Source organism: Mobula hypostoma, chromosome 1 (genome assembly GCF_963921235.1).
Source record: "Mobula hypostoma chromosome 1, sMobHyp1.1, whole genome shotgun sequence".
Taxonomy (NCBI): Eukaryota; Metazoa; Chordata; class Chondrichthyes; order Myliobatiformes; family Myliobatidae; genus Mobula; species Mobula hypostoma.
The window spans coordinates 129,605,695-129,621,288 of NC_086097.1; the positions used below are offsets into that span (position 1 = coordinate 129,605,695).

The 15,594-nt window shown below is 40.7% G+C and overlaps 1 protein-coding gene and 1 long non-coding RNA gene across 3 annotated transcripts in view; one reads left to right on the top strand and one right to left on the bottom strand.

Moving 5' to 3' along the window:
* Positions 1–8,114: 8,114 nt before the first annotated feature.
* The window catches only part of LOC134350447 (solute carrier family 66 member 2), a 56,740-nt gene continuing 49,260 nt past the window's right edge, over positions 8,115–15,594 (top strand). For both annotated transcript variants that reach the window (XM_063055650.1, XM_063055659.1), the window contains exons 1-3: positions 8,115–8,196; positions 8,552–8,742; positions 12,685–13,142. In XM_063055650.1, the coding sequence (XP_062911720.1) occupies positions 12,934–13,142 (209 nt within the window). In that variant the 5' untranslated portion in view covers positions 8,115–8,196; positions 8,552–8,742; positions 12,685–12,933. The remainder of the gene's footprint in view (positions 8,197–8,551; positions 8,743–12,684; positions 13,143–15,594) is intronic.
* Positions 11,851–15,594, bottom strand: part of LOC134350455 (uncharacterized) — a 35,490-nt gene continuing 31,746 nt past the window's right edge. Inside the window, exon 3 of the long non-coding RNA XR_010018893.1 lies at positions 11,851–11,971. This is a non-coding gene — a long non-coding RNA (uncharacterized LOC134350455). The remainder of the gene's footprint in view (positions 11,972–15,594) is intronic.

The window sequence follows — 15,594 nt, forward strand, 5'->3', positions numbered from 1 at the left end:
TGGCAGGACGATGGGGAGTGGGCAGACGTGCGCTTAATGGAAGAGGTGTGTTTGAGGACGGTGTTAATAGTGGAGGAACGGAAGCCCCTATCTTTGAAGAAGGAGGAGATCTCCTTAGTTCTGGAATGAAAAGCCTCATCCTGAGAGCAGATGCAGTGAAGATGGAGGAATTCCCTGGCTTATCACTGCTGGTCTATCATTCCACGCCTCATGCGAATGGCTACAGTCCATCAGAGATGTCAATGAGCCGGAGACCGAGAACAAGCCCGCCCGTTTGTTCTTCTGTTTGGGTTTTTAACCAATTCACCACAGGAACGATAGTCCAGCAGCATGCACCATGATCGTTTGTGATCAGAACATCTCAAGGTGAAATCAGGTGGAACAGGGATGTGCTGGAGCACCTTCAAAGTCCATGAAAAGTAGAGAAATAAAGAGAGTGGCCTGATCCTTATGACGAGGACCACTTACCCGATGTGGACGTATGTACCTGTTCAAGAATCTCATCCACTCCAACACTTCCAGGAACCTATACTAGATTGGGCCATTTATCTATCCCACCACAAAGATATACTCCATAGCGGTACAACTTAGGGCAAACGACTAAAGAGGCAGAATAATCCCTTCACTTTGCTGGAGTTTTCAGGCAGTCTACTATGACCTCCACTGGATTTAGTGTTTTTTTAAAAAAGAGTTCGAATGTTGAAAACATTTTGCAAAGTGAGACTGTTCTTAAAAAAAAAGGAATTGGTGAAGAAAAGGAGGGAGGGTGGGAGAGAGGGAGAGCATTAAAACAAAGAGAAAGACAGGTATATGGGCAAGAAATACATATCTAGTTTTTCCTTTTTGTTCAAGCAGGGAGATGTAGTTAATAGTGTGATTCTGGTACAACTCAGTTAGCCAGTACAACATGGAAGGAGTTCACATACTGTACAAGCAGAGTTATCAATAAAGTTCAGTTGAGTACTCTACATGCTGGTATCCTGGTGTGCTCTGCACTATCACAACAGAACACAACAGAAGTGAAGCCCTGTTGTTACCTATGTTGCTTGACCAGTGTCTAGTTCTGTCACTTGTCCTTGCCAGTTGGGGGTAAGGGGGGAGAGATGTGAGAAATATCTGAACTGTAGTTGAGGACTTTGTCAACTGTAGGAAAGGAAAAGCTGTACTAGAGAACAAAGAAGAAAAGAAAGGAATGTGAGGAGAATAAAATGAGTGAGAATAGAATCAGTGTAAAATTGGGTGCTGGATGGTCAGCACATACTCGATGAGATGAAGGATCTCTTTCGGTGCTGCGCCTGTCCATGATTCCATTATCTCAGAGCAAATATGATGGAGATAGAGAAATTGGGGAAAAGTGTGGAATCCTTCAAAGAAGCAGTAAAGATAGTTGACTGTGGTTAGTAATGGATCTTGGAGGCCAGCCTAACCTGTGAAATTGCCACTGGCTGCTGTGCTTCGAGTCTGCAAACTTTGCAGAGATTTGCCTCGCTAATATGATGAACTGAATTTCGAGGCTCCGGACCTATTCTGGGCTGCTCCAGGGATTTGGATCTAATGATTCAATTTGGATCGGAATGCTGTTGTTGTTGCTTGCTTTGATTGTTTATATGATTTGTTTTATGGGTTTTTTTTTCTTTATCTGTGGGCACAGGGGCAGGGGGTGGTTGGTCTTACTTTTTTTAAATTGGGTTCTCTCAGGTTCCTTGCTTTGCAACTGTTTGTAAGCAAACAAATCTCAAGGTTGTATAATTTATACATTCTTTGAATAAATGCACTTGGAAACATTGAAGTCTCTCTTTCAGATGAAGACAAGTGGAAGGAAAGCGTCAGATAGACTGAAAGTTTCAAGTTCTTGCAGCAAAAGTATTGTCATCAATGTACCACAGAGGAAAAAAAATATCAAGGGGACCTGAATAGGACTGAAACAAGCATTGTTTCATATATCCACAGACATGCATAGCTTCAAGTTTCAAAGCCACACCTTTGAGCTGGAGATAGTGCTGAAGTTGTTCAATGAAAGAACATCGTCAGCATGGCTAAATTGATGTGTTTGAGGAAGGGAACTGGTTCAAGGAAGAGCAGACAACCCCCTCTAATGTGAGATATAAAGCTTCTGTAACTGCTTTTGATGGAAAATGCAAAATGTACTGAATGAATGCAGGACAGAATTTGGTCAAGATGCAGTTAAAAATCCTAATAGCTCAGTATTATATTTTCATTTAATGACCATATTTTCTATAAAGTAATGACAAAGCAATGTAACTTTCAATTTATAAAATTTCCTGCCGCATAAGGCTTTGAGGCAAGGTACCTCCAAGTTTCTATTAGAACTAATACCTTGGCATGAGTTGCCACGATTAAACAAAGAGGAAGGGTTAAAAAAATACAACTGCTGAGGCTATCACTGCTCTTGAACTTATTAGAGAGACTGGTTAAAAATATGTCTCATTGTTTTATTTTATTGACAGGCACATGACTAGCCTAATCCCTGCTTTATGGTCGATGCATTAAACACAGATTTAAGGACTGCACATTGGTTTGTTGAAGCACATTTTGTTGTGGTTTGACAATACTTATATGGACTGTTAGTGATGGTGTTCACTGTGAAATGTATCTTTTTTTTGTGTTCCAGCTGTGACGGCTGAAATTTTGTGTTCACTTTGGTTCAGTGATAACTAACTGGGAGCACTCAGAGTTGGTAGGTTGTAAGTTCAAGGCCTACTCCAGAATCTTGAGCACTTCAATTTGTTTTCAAAAATTCAAAGTACATTTATTATTAAAGTATGTATGCAGTTAACAACTCCAAGATTTGTCTTCCCACAGCCAGCCACAAAATAAAGAAAACCATGGAACCTGTTTTAAAAAAAACTATCAAACCAGCAATGTGAAAAAAGAACAAATAGCACAAACGGCAAAAGATGAGCGAAAAACGCAGAATATAAAACATCAAATCACAAAACAAATGCTTTAATATTTATTTTTAAGTATTCTCCTAGATTATTGATTTTACTAAGTTCCAAATAATTGGAAAACATTTTCCCTCTCATTCTGAAAATAGAGAGCATCCATAAAATGTTGGCAGTCTGATTCAATTCACGTTTTCCCAAATTGTTCCTCAATACAATCTCCTGGTTAATTTGAGATTTTAAGAATATAATAAACCCTGTTGAAATACTCACTTGAGAACAAAATTATCCAAGATGAAATGATCTGGTTATTTCTGATCACCAACAGATTCTGCAAAAAAATTTAATAGTCTTTGAACCTGTACAGATAAAAAACAGTAAAGACCAACTTTGAGTCCATTTGGAAATAAATAACCACCCTTGTAAAGAACTGTGCAATACAATAAAGGACTTTGCCATTCCGGAGTTAATGCATTTTTACTCTGCCCTGAAGAAAAAGGAACTCCTACATGTGTACTACTTTTTATATAATCCTGCCTATATCTGGAATTAATCAGGATTACCTAGTCAAGGGGTTCCCAACCTGTTTTATGCCATGGACACCTAGGATCAATTGAGGGATCTGTAGACCCCAGATTGGGAATCCCTACCTGACCTAGACAATCTACACCATTACTTAAAGAAAAGTCAGCTGTTTTTCTAAGATAGACATTCCTGCCACACATGTGTCAATCAGTTATTGCAATTTCATTATTGAAAATGTATTCTCAGTTCCAATTATTTTATGCAATATTTGAATAAAGCCATGAGTTTTAACCAAAAACAAAATTCCAAACTTCAATAAGTTTTAACCAAAAGACTACAGATGCTAGAATCTGGAGCAACAAACGCTCAGTTGGAGGTACTGTGGGTTCCAGGTCCACGTAGTCACTTGCCTTACATTATCTTGCTGACCCAGCATCTGCTGATGTCCTGCAAAGTGGAGTGATCCACACGCGTGATACTAAACTGTGGGCAGCAGAGACATCAGCCTTGCCCATGGACTATCTGATCATCTGTCAGCAAATGGCTTTTCCAGTTTTTATATATCTCAGAGATGGTTGGAATAATAATAGTTAAATATGTTAAAAATTGATGAAAAATTCAAGATTTATAACAAAAAATGTTTAATTATATTGTAGAGAGCAAAATGAAATGGCAGGTGGGATGGGCACTTGAAATAATAGGCGATTTATTTAAAACTGGTGCGCACAAGGAGATCTGTCAAACTGATTTACCTGAGCGTGAATCTGGTAGAGCTTTCACATTCTCAGTTGACAAGATCAGCTGTAGAACTACATTTTGATAGCAAAATGGTGGCTGCAGAAAGACTTAATTAAGGAACAGACTCGGTCCTGATTACAGAATAAAAAGATTATCCACAGATCTAACAGTAAATCCAGTTTTCTATTACAACAACAATGGATACACTCTATAACGTAATTAGGGAAGTTCTTGAATCCTGGCTGGCATTGCTGCTGCATTCCACATTTCTATTTTTGTTTGCAATCCGATGTTACCATATTAGCACAACCCTCTTCACTATTTACTAGTTATTAGTCCTCACTATACTTTCCCCTATAACAATCAAAATAGGCCATTTGTCCCTTTGTGCTTGTTCCACCATTCTTTAAGATCAGGGCTGATATTTAAATTTGGTATCATTGTCTCTTGATTATCCAGATATCTAAAAATCTGCTGGTCTGTGTGTGTTAAGCTTACTCAATGACTGAGCCTCTGGAGCTCACGTACAGCACTGAAAGAGGCCATTCAGCCCATCTAGTCCATGCTGAAAGCCATTTAAACTGCGTACTGCCAACGACCTGCACTGGAACCATAGCCCTCTATATCCCTACTATCCATTTACCTATCCAGAATTCTCTTAAATGTTGAAATTGAGCTCGCGTAGATCACTTGTGCTGGCAGCTCATTCCACACTCTCATGACCCTCTGAGTAAAGAAGTTTCCCCTCATGTTCCCCTTAAACCTCACCTTTCACCCTTAAACCATGACCTCAGGTTGTGGTCTCACCCAAGCTCAGTAGAAAAAGCCTGCTTGCATTTACCATATCTATACCCTTCAAAATGTTGTATACATTTTTCAAATCTTCTCTCAATCTTCTATGTTCTAAAGAATACGGTCCTAACCTATTCTATCTTTCCTTATAATTCAGATCTCCCAGACCCAGTAACATACTCGTGAATTTTCTCTGCACCTTTTCAACCTCGTTTACATCTTTCCTATAGGTAGGTGACCAAAACTGCACACAATACAGTACTTCAAATTAGGACTCACCAACTTCAACGTAACATCCCATCTTCTGTATTCAATACATGGATTTATGAAGGCCAATGTGCCAAAAGCTTTCTTTGCTTCCCTATCTAACTGTGATGCCACTTTCAGCAAATTATGTACCTGTATTCCCAGATCCCTTTGCTCTGCCACACTCATCAGTGCCCTGTTCACTGTGTAAGACCCTGGTTGCTCCTGCTGAAGTGCAAAACCTTACACTTGTCTGCATTAAATCCCATCTGCTATTTTCAGCCCATTTTCCAGGTGATGCAGATCCCTTTGCAAGTCATAGTAGCCTTCCTCACTGACCATTAAACCCCCTGTTTTGGTGTTGCCAGCAAATTTGCTGATCCGGTTAACCACATTATCATCTATATAATTGATATAGATGACAAACAAAAAAGGACCCAGCACCGATCCCTGTGGCACACCATCAGTCACAGGCCTCCTGTCAGAGAGGCAACCCTCTACAACCACTGTGGGTGAAGGAATTTCATCTCAACTCTGACCTTAATGTCCAGCCTTTTGAGGCCATTACCCTTGGTTCTAGAACTCAGTCTGAGGGAAAATCAACTCCAATTTATCTTGTTAGGTTCTGTTTCAATAAGATCATCTCTCCTTCTATAATCGAAGGAATCTGTGAACCTTCGCTGCACTGCTTCCTTCAATGTTGCTTCTAGGGTGGGGAGACCTGACCTGTACATAGTATTCCGGATATAATCTCTACATAATTGTAGCAAGACACGCTTGAGCTCAAATATTGAAATAAAGAAATATGTACGGTTTGCCTTCCCAGTTGTTTTCATGTTAACTTTCTGTGTTTCATGTATGAGAATATTCAGACCCCTCTGAACACCAATACGTGTACTTTTCGATCATTCACTCTTCAAAAAATACTCCAACCTTTTGTATTTATTCTCCAAAACTGACTAATTTATATTTTCACATTATACTCCATCTGCCTGCCCTTGCCAATTCACTTAGCTTCTCTGTATCTCCCTCCAGCCTCTCTGCATCCTCCATATAGCCTACCTTACCATCTAATTTTGTTTCATAAACAAACTTAGATAAATTACACTTGATCCTTAATACAGAACTTTGATATAGATTGTGAACATCCGGCAATCAATAACTTGGCTCCGTTAGCACTGTTATTCATAGGATCTCAACCCAAACATGAATTATTTATTCCTATTGCAACACCTGTAATGACAGTAGCTCAGCAGTTGGCAATATCTACGAATGGAAATGGGTGCGTCAGGTTGAGGTCTTTCAACTGGATAATCCTTCTCTCTGTTTACTGTCCCATAAGCAACCTTTATTCATACCAGTGTATTGTCGCTAACACTATGCACTCCAGTTTTTCATTTAAAGACATATAAAACTTATAAGACATCTGTGTCATGGTGTTGTTGGGTCTTCTCCGGTTTCTGTTCTGCAGGTGGAAATGGATCAGATGCCATTGTATTTGCAAAGACTGCAGATGGCTATGAATGGTTGGGCACACTTCTGTGGTCATGAGGATAATCATCCAACTAAGAATATATTGAAAGATTGTTGGAACATCAAGAGTACTTTCCTTTACCTAGGGTAGATTTGACTCTTCGGTCGAACATGCCCAGAGGTAGTGATGACTCTATTATGCATCATCAATATCATGGAATGGTTCCAGCATTTACAGATGGTTCTAAAGACCCAGTGTCTCATAACGCCAGTGTAGCAGTCTATGACCCAGAGCTTCAGGTGTCAATTAGAAAAAGGTTATCTAATAAACTTTCAGTTTATACTATTGAAATGGTGGCAATCCTTCTTGCATTGCCATGGATAGGGGATGTACAGCCTAACCGTGTTGTCTGTTCTGATTCTTTCTCCGTATTGTGTAGTCTTAAGGTGGGTGTGTCTTGTAATCGTCCAGACATCTTGTGGAAAGATAGACAAACATTATTACAGCTGCAGTATTTAGGAGCGTATGTCTGCTTTTTGTGGATCCCAGCTCATGTAGGGGTGGAAGAAAATGAAGTAGTCAAAAGGCTGGCTCAACAATCTATGAAGGCAAGTGCTGTTGATACTGATATTCCACTAAGTAAGGGGGAGGCAAAGGTTTTAACTAAGGACCATGTTCTCTCAATCTGGCAGGGACTGTGGGATACACAATTGAAGGGGAAACGGTTAAGTGGAATACAGGAAAAGGTTACTCCACTTTGGAGGAGAGGAAGACCCAGAAGGGAAGTAATGAGAACTACTGGACCATACTGGTTTAAATGCCATAAGGTTCAGACTTGGTCAACATAGTTCAGGTGAAAGTAGACAGTGTCAACTTTCAGAGAAAGTCCCACATGTATTATTGGAATGTAGGGCATGTGAGTGGGTGAGAAAGCACACCTGGGAAGCAATATTGTTACTTTGGATAGCTTGGTGGGTTTATGGCAGGAGAGAAGTATGAGCAAGTATATAAATCTGTAAAACTTGTTGGGTAGTTTTATACAATTTAAGTCAATAGCATTGGGGTTTATATTTATAAGTCTTATCCTTATTAATGGTGTCATTTCTTCTTGGGGGTGGTGTTGGTGGTAGGTGTTACGGCCACTCTCCTGAATCCTCCTCACACTTCCGTTCAGTAGGTGGCGGTAATGCACTTTTTCAAAAACACTAGAAAATCTGCAGAAAACGCACACAAAATGCTGGAGGAACTCAACAGATGGGGTCCTGCTTGAAGAAGGGTTTCGGCCCGAAACGTCAAGCGTTTTCCCTTTTCCATAGATGCTGCCTGGCCTGCTGAGTTCCTCCAGCGTTTTGTGGATGCGCCTCGTTAGCTGGTCTGACGATAAAAAGCAACAAGAAGGTGGGGAATCCGACGGCGCTGGGACCCAGCGGAGCAGCCGCTGTAGGGTCGCATGCGCAGTAGGGAGATCTGCTGGCTGCCTGGCAGATGAACGCGGGCGGTAGGAAATGGGCCCGGGTAAGTGGGGAAGGAAGGGGAGGGGTGGTAGGAGGGTCTGGGGGCAGTTAAATCCGTGGGGCGGGGTGGCTATAGCAAAGTTGGTGGGCTGAGGAAAGAGAGTGAGGCAGGGGTCGAGGGAAATGTGAGGACTGCAGACTGGGGAGGCGAGGTTAGAGGTTTGGTAGGGTAGTGAAGAAACCGGGTGTATTTGGAGGATGTGAGGGATGGGGAGAATAAGAAAAAAGGTGCGAGTATAGTGGAAAGCAGGTTGGGTGGGAGAAGGAAAGAAGCGGGGATTTGTGCCATTAGAATACACCTCTAATTGATTTTAAGATTTCTTTGAGAAAATACACGTTCATGTGTCAACTTGCAGGTCCACACGGGACATCTGGACCCCACACCATGGTTCCATCTCATGACCCACTTGTGACAGATTATTAGAGGCTGCTGACACACGAGCAACTATTAAGAACTTCATTACAAAACGCGGCAACTCAGGAGAGACCTTCAGCGAAAATTTGAAATACTTTCATACCGACTGTAATTTTTTCGAATATGATTCAGGTAGTATGTAGGGATATGTTTTATTTGTATCTATTAAATAGAAAAACAGAAAATGGCATCACAGTGTTAAGAATGACAGCGTTTACACAGTACATTGTGGGGGGCGGGGGGAGACTTTTCATTGATCCATGGCTGAAATAATTACTTATCAAGGATGGTACAGTAGTATAGACATTTAGACCTTCGGCATCATCACTGACCTCTCCATTAAAAGGTCAGAAGTGAGGATGTGTTTTTGATTTTACCAATGTTCAATTTCACTTCACAACTGTGGGTAATTACATAGTCTATACCTGCATGCAGTAAAATCTAGATGAGATACAAGCAGTTAATAATTCCAATAATGTTCAATGGCATTACTAACGTTGAACTCTTCCCATCTGACATTCTGAAGGAGCAGAAGATTAACTGGAATAGTCACAAAGGTTATGCCTGCTAAACCAGGTTAGAGGCTGTGTGTATTGCAGTTACTCTCCAGGTGTGCTAATGTCTTTCCATTATCTGTATGTTGAGACTACTCTTGACATTCTCGAATGAATGCAGCAGCAGCAAACATAGAGCTCTACACCATTTGGGAGAAAACGGCTTGCTTGAGTGGCAGCCATTACTTCACGCTAAACACTACTTTCTCCCTCTTGGCACACTGAGGGTTTGGTGAATACCATCAACAGCAGTCTCAGTGCTTCCCAAATCCTCCCAATTTCTACCACCCAGGTGAATGAGAACTCTACCACAAGCAATTTCCTCTTTAAATTCTGGCACTGATCATTTTCTCACTCTAGTGTTCAACTGCTGGAACAGTCTATCCGTATGGGGTGCAGACTTAGCAATTTACCACCACCTTATCAAGGTTAATTAAACATGTGCAATAATTATTTGCAATGCCCACATCTGGTGAATGAATTTATTAAAAGAAAGCAACTGAAGACAAGCTGTGACTTTAATCACTGAAAATTGAAAATGTATAATCAGATTTATTTTCATGAATTTTTTGTTTTGTAGCATCAGTACAAAGCAGAGACATAAAATTAATACAAATTACAGAAGTAACTGCTGTAAAATAGAATAATGAAGCTTGTGGGTTCATGGACCACTGAAACTGCTTCTGAATTGTTGCGTGCGAGTCTTTGTTCCATTGCTCAAAACTGGAGGAGTAGACATTCTGAAGTGTTGCTGGGCTACAGAAAGTTAACACAAGATTCTGCAGATGCTGGAAATCTAGAGCAACACACACAAATACTGGAAGAGCCCTGCACCTCCTTCCTCTTCTCCACCACCTTATTCTAGCTTCTGCCCCCTTCCTTTCCAGTCCTGGTGAAGAGACTCGGCCTGAAACATCAATTGTTTATTCCCATTCAGATGCAGCCTGATTTACCAGCTTCCTCCAGAATTTTGTGTGTGTTGGTCTAGAGGAAGTTACAATTAGGGATGACTGAGATTTGGAATGATCTTAACAGTTTTACATTCCTAGTATTTTATAAGAACAGGAGGAGGAGGAGAAGACTCTACAGCTCAGCATGCCTATTCAGCCAATCAATAAAACCCAGTTTTTGCTGTTTGGATCTTTGGCCTTCAATGAGTGTGATAAATAAATGTGAGGTAGGATGCAGTCTGTAGAGAAAAATGGTGGCGCACTCATGCTATGGGTAGTGTACTGACAGAGGTATATTTCTGATCTCAACTACATGGAGTTAGCACAATGCCCTGCCACATAGAACCATAGAAACTACAGCACAGAAACAGGCCTTTTGGCCCTTCTTGGCATCCCAAAGACAAGATGGCTATTAGGCTAATTGGTCTCTGTTGATTGTCCTTTGGGTAGATCACTACTGGGAGAATCATGGGGATGTTAATAGGCATATGAAAGAGAAAATATTACAGAGAAATAAGGGGGAAATGGGATTGCTGTGGGAGCTGGCATAGATTTGATGGGCTGAATGGTTTGTGTCATAAGGAAATATGAAGATGTATTACTTTATAGAAGGCTGTTCTGAATTTTGGACTTTCTACTTGTTCTGCTACACATTTTCATTTTTCTTAAGTGAAGAACATTTGGTGTGGTTGTATGGAAAGCAAAACATGCTATAGGTACCGTGTGGTGTTAATATTGAGCGCCATTAATTTCATGGAGGGCTGTAATCGTAACTGAAGTCTTAATTGCTCTGATATATCCAATGTAAAATGGTACATATGCGATAGTTAATTACGTGGTTTGAATTATGTTTTGCCAAATGATGTACTATTGTATCTAATAGGGCAAAGATTATCTTGTGACAGGCTTTGATTACAGGGAAACTTAGTAATTAACCAGGAGCTCTGTGCCATTGGTGTAAACTATATTGTTGATTCTGTTCTGCATACTTGTAGCCAAGGTGAATGACAAACTCACTAGATAGCTTTAAAACAGAAATGGACCCTGGGGAAATGGGGCACAAGACACTGATGTGCTATTAGGTGTTAGGTACATTAGCTGCTTTACTTTAAGCCAAACACACAATTGGAAATAAATAAACTAACAATCCTGTAAATTCATTTTCTTTCAGATTTATAGCTAGAATTGCCTTATTTTTCTCTTACTCCCCCTTCCCTCCTGACTTTAATTTCCTCGAGCATATAATTGTTGCAAGTTTCAGTGTATTTTTGGGCTGTAGAGGACCTAATCACATGATAATGAAACTAATAAAGTCTACTATCATTACAGCAGGGCTTCCCAACCTCTTTAATGCTGTGGACCCCCATCATTAACTGAGGGGTTTGTGGACTCCAGGTTGGGAACTGCTGCATTACACTGAAATTGATGGCAACAATAATTTAGAAATATTCCCTTAAAATCCTTCCTGGTTTACTGCCTAATAATTCTTCAACATTCGTAGTTGATTGCATGTCAACCTTCTTGATGATGCCATAGATCCCTTAAAATGGCTGCCTGGTGACAACTCCATGACTTGCATCATTAGATCTTTGATAGCTTTCCTCATCACCAGCAAGCACCATTATTCTGGCCTTTGTAGTCCATCCTCACCAAGGTGTACCAAGCACACATTTTCAGTAGAAGTCACTGATTTTTCCTTTCCTGATCCTGGAGATATAGCATTGCCTTACACTAGGGAAATTGTATGGCCATCAGAAATCGTACCGAGTTCTACTTCCAAGTTCTGAATTGATCAGGCTGGGGTTAAACCGGTGGGTTGCTGGAAGGGCCAAGAAGGGTCTATTCCACCCTGTTTCCCTAAATAACAAAAAATACATGCTTAGACTGCAGGAATAATGAAGTGGCAAATCTCAAGGCAGGAACAATAATTGCACATGCATTCTGATTAGTTTTGCCTAGAACAATGCAAGGTCTTTATACCGTTGGTTAGTGGGAGGATAGAGAGATAACCTGTTGAAACAATCAGTTATAAATTTAAACTGTTCAAGGTCGTTTACTGGTGGTAACGTCAGCTGTAACATTACACTGCCGCTTATTAATTGGGGGAATAGGGACTTAATTCAGGAGAACAATGAGTGTGTAAGAGAGACGAGTCTTTCTTGAAAAGACGAATGTTTTCATTTTGTATCAGTGAGAGATAAGAACCTTATTGCTCAAACTTTCCTTCTAGTATCAACATTTTATTGTTTCCTATCTTGCTCATTTTAATGATCTTTTAAGGCTTATCTAGGAAAAGAGGAACGTAACTTTCACAAACCCGTAACTCAGTGTCGAAATGCAATCGAAGGTTTTAACCATAAATAAATGCTTCGTCCCAGTTTCCCGCGGGATCAATAAAGTATGACTATGTCTTAGAAATACGTACTTTCCAGTGAGACATCATGTGGATGGCTTACAATCAATAAAACGTAATCTGTTTTAACTCATCCTTTTCCTTACAGTGGGAATAAAATGATGTTTTTTATTGGGTTTTTTTTTCGAAACAAAAATCACGCTTTTTACTATTTCAGTTGTTGGCGTGGCATTGAGGAAATCCGGATGTTTAAATGACATCGCGAGAAATTTTAAGGACGTGTTGGTCTCTCCGCGGCGCTCATTTCAACACTGCAATTACCCTACACTTTCGAGACGCCCGCGGGACCTTTTGCAAGGCTACGAACGCAATGCACCAGCCGGTTGACGATTGGAGATTTGGTGCCTGAAAGGGGTCGACTATCTCTCTCGGAACGTTTGTTTGGAATCGGGGTGTGAAATAGAAAATGGAAGAGCATCTCGGCTCTCTACAGCTGTTCGCCCTACCTGTCAGCAAGCTGGCTTCTTGGATAGCAGCAGTAGCAATGATTTTTGGCGGTGTGTTGCCTTACATTCCTCAATATAGGGACATTAAACGGACCCAGAATTCAGAGGGATTCTCCATCTACGTTTGCCTGGTGTTACTTGTGGCTAATATATTAAGGATATTGTTTTGGTAAGTGTACACGAAACTTTACCAAACTTTCTTACACTCGAGTTAATCGCACGAATCCCCTATTTTAACCCTTTACTCTAACACTGCGCATGTTTAATTTGATGACTGTGGTTTTGGATACCGATGAATACGGCAATTTAACCTTAGAATCGTGAAGTGTGATGTCCTAGTGACTTTAATTGATAAAGAATTTACCTGTGCTTTCAGGAAGTTAGTGTGTACGTTTCACAATGCCGCCTAGGCCAAGGGGATTGTGATTTATTGTACACGTGTGAACATTATTTTGTCTGGATTATACATGGATCATAATTGGATTATACGTTGTAGTTTCATAGATGTGGGTGCGCAAAGTAATAACGAGTTATTCAGCACCACAGTACAGAAAAGGGCCCTTCGGCCCGTCTAGACCATGCAGAAATATTTTGCCTAGTCCCATTGACCCACACCTGGACCATAGCCCTCCTTACCCCTCCCATCTATGTACTTAGCCAAACTTCTGTTAAATGTTGCAATCAACCACTTCCACTGGCAGCTTGTTCCACATTCGCACCACCCTCTGAGTGGGGAGGTTCCCCCTCGGGTTCCCCAAGTATTCCACATTTCACCCTTAACCTATGACCTCTAGTTCAAGTTTCACCCAACCTCAATGAAAAAAGCCTCCTTTCATTAACCCTCTCTGTACTGCTCATAATTATATATACCTCTATCAAATCCTGTGCTACAGGGTCGGGGTGGGAGATTCCCTGCCTATTTGGCCTTCCCCTATAACATACAGTATATCCTCAACATCATTGTATTTTTTTCTGTCCGCTTTTAATCTTATTGATACCTTTCCTGTAGGTAGATGACCAGAATACAACACAATACTCCAGATTTGTCCTCACCAATACCTTATACAAGTTCAATATAACGTCCCATCTCCTGTACTTAATACATTGATTATGAAGGGCAATATGCCAAAAAATCTCTTTACAACCCTATCTACCTGTAACGCCGCTTTGAAGGATTTATGGATCCATATTTCCAGATCCTTTTGTTCTACCACACTCCTCAATGCTTTACCATTCATTGTGTAAGTACTATCATAGTTTGTCCTCCCAAGGTGCATCACCTCACACAAGTCTGCATTAAATTTCATCTAACCATTTATCAGCCCATTTTTCCAGCTGGTCCAGATTGCACTGATAGACTTTGTCATTGTCCACTACACCGGCTGTCTTTGATGTCATCTGCTGATCCAGTGTACCAGATTATGATCCAGATATAGATGACAAACAACAATGGACCCAGTATCAATCGCGGTGGCACACGACTAGTCACAGGCCACCAGTCAGAGAGGCTACCATTTACCATCATTCTCCTGCTCCTCCTGTGAAGCCAATGTCTAATCCAATTTACTGCCTCATCTTTGCTTTTCTTTTGCTCTCTATATGTCTGTAGAAACTTTTGGGATCCTTCTTTAACTTTGTCTGCCAGAGCAACCTCATGCCTTTTAGTCTCCTGTTTTCCTTAAGTGTTTTCTTATATTTCTTGTACTCATTTGTTCCTTGCTGCCTATATTTTATATTCACATTTTTATTTGTTTTTGCACTATTAATTTAACATGCGTATACTGTATATTTATTTTAATTTTTTTCTGTATTTATCATGTATTGCATTGTACTGCTGCTGCTAAGTTAACAAATTTCACAACATATACCCGTGATATTAAACCTGATTCTGTTAAACTGCTTCTTAACCAGGGCCTCAATATCCCTCGAATCCAAGGTTCCCTAAACCTGCTAGACTTGTCTTTTAAGCAACACACATCAAAGTTGCTGGTGAACGCAGCAGGCCAGGCAGCATCTGTAGGAAGAGGTGCAGTCGACGTTTCAGGCCGAGACCCAAACGTCGACTGCACCTCTTCCTAGAGATGCTGCCTGGCCTGCTGCGTTCACCAGCAACTTTGATGTGTGTTGCTTGAATTTCCAGCATCTGCAGAATTCCTGTTGTTTGAGACTTGTCTTTTATTCTGTCGGCAACATGCAGACAAATCAAAATCCCACTTTTGAAGGCCACTCATTTTCCAAGCTTTGCCTGACAAAAGACCTATCCCAATCCACACCTGCCTGGCCCGAAATGTCGACTGTACCTCCTCCTATAGATGCTGCCTGGCCTGCTGCGTTCACCGGCATTTTTTGTGTGTGCTGCCAAAGTTGGCCTCGGATGGTTATGCGCAAAATGTAGACAAATGGACTAGTTCGGGAAGACATACTGGTTGACATAGCTGAGTTGGGCCTAAGAGACTGCTTCTGTGCTGTAAACTCTTTGACTTTATTTTCTTAAATAGCATGTAAAATGAGTTAGATCGCAGATTACCCATGATGCGATTGAATGGTAAAACAGATTTGGGTTAAAGGCTCTTCCTGTTTCTTTAAAATGAACATGATAAAATAAGTGGCCAATATTTTAC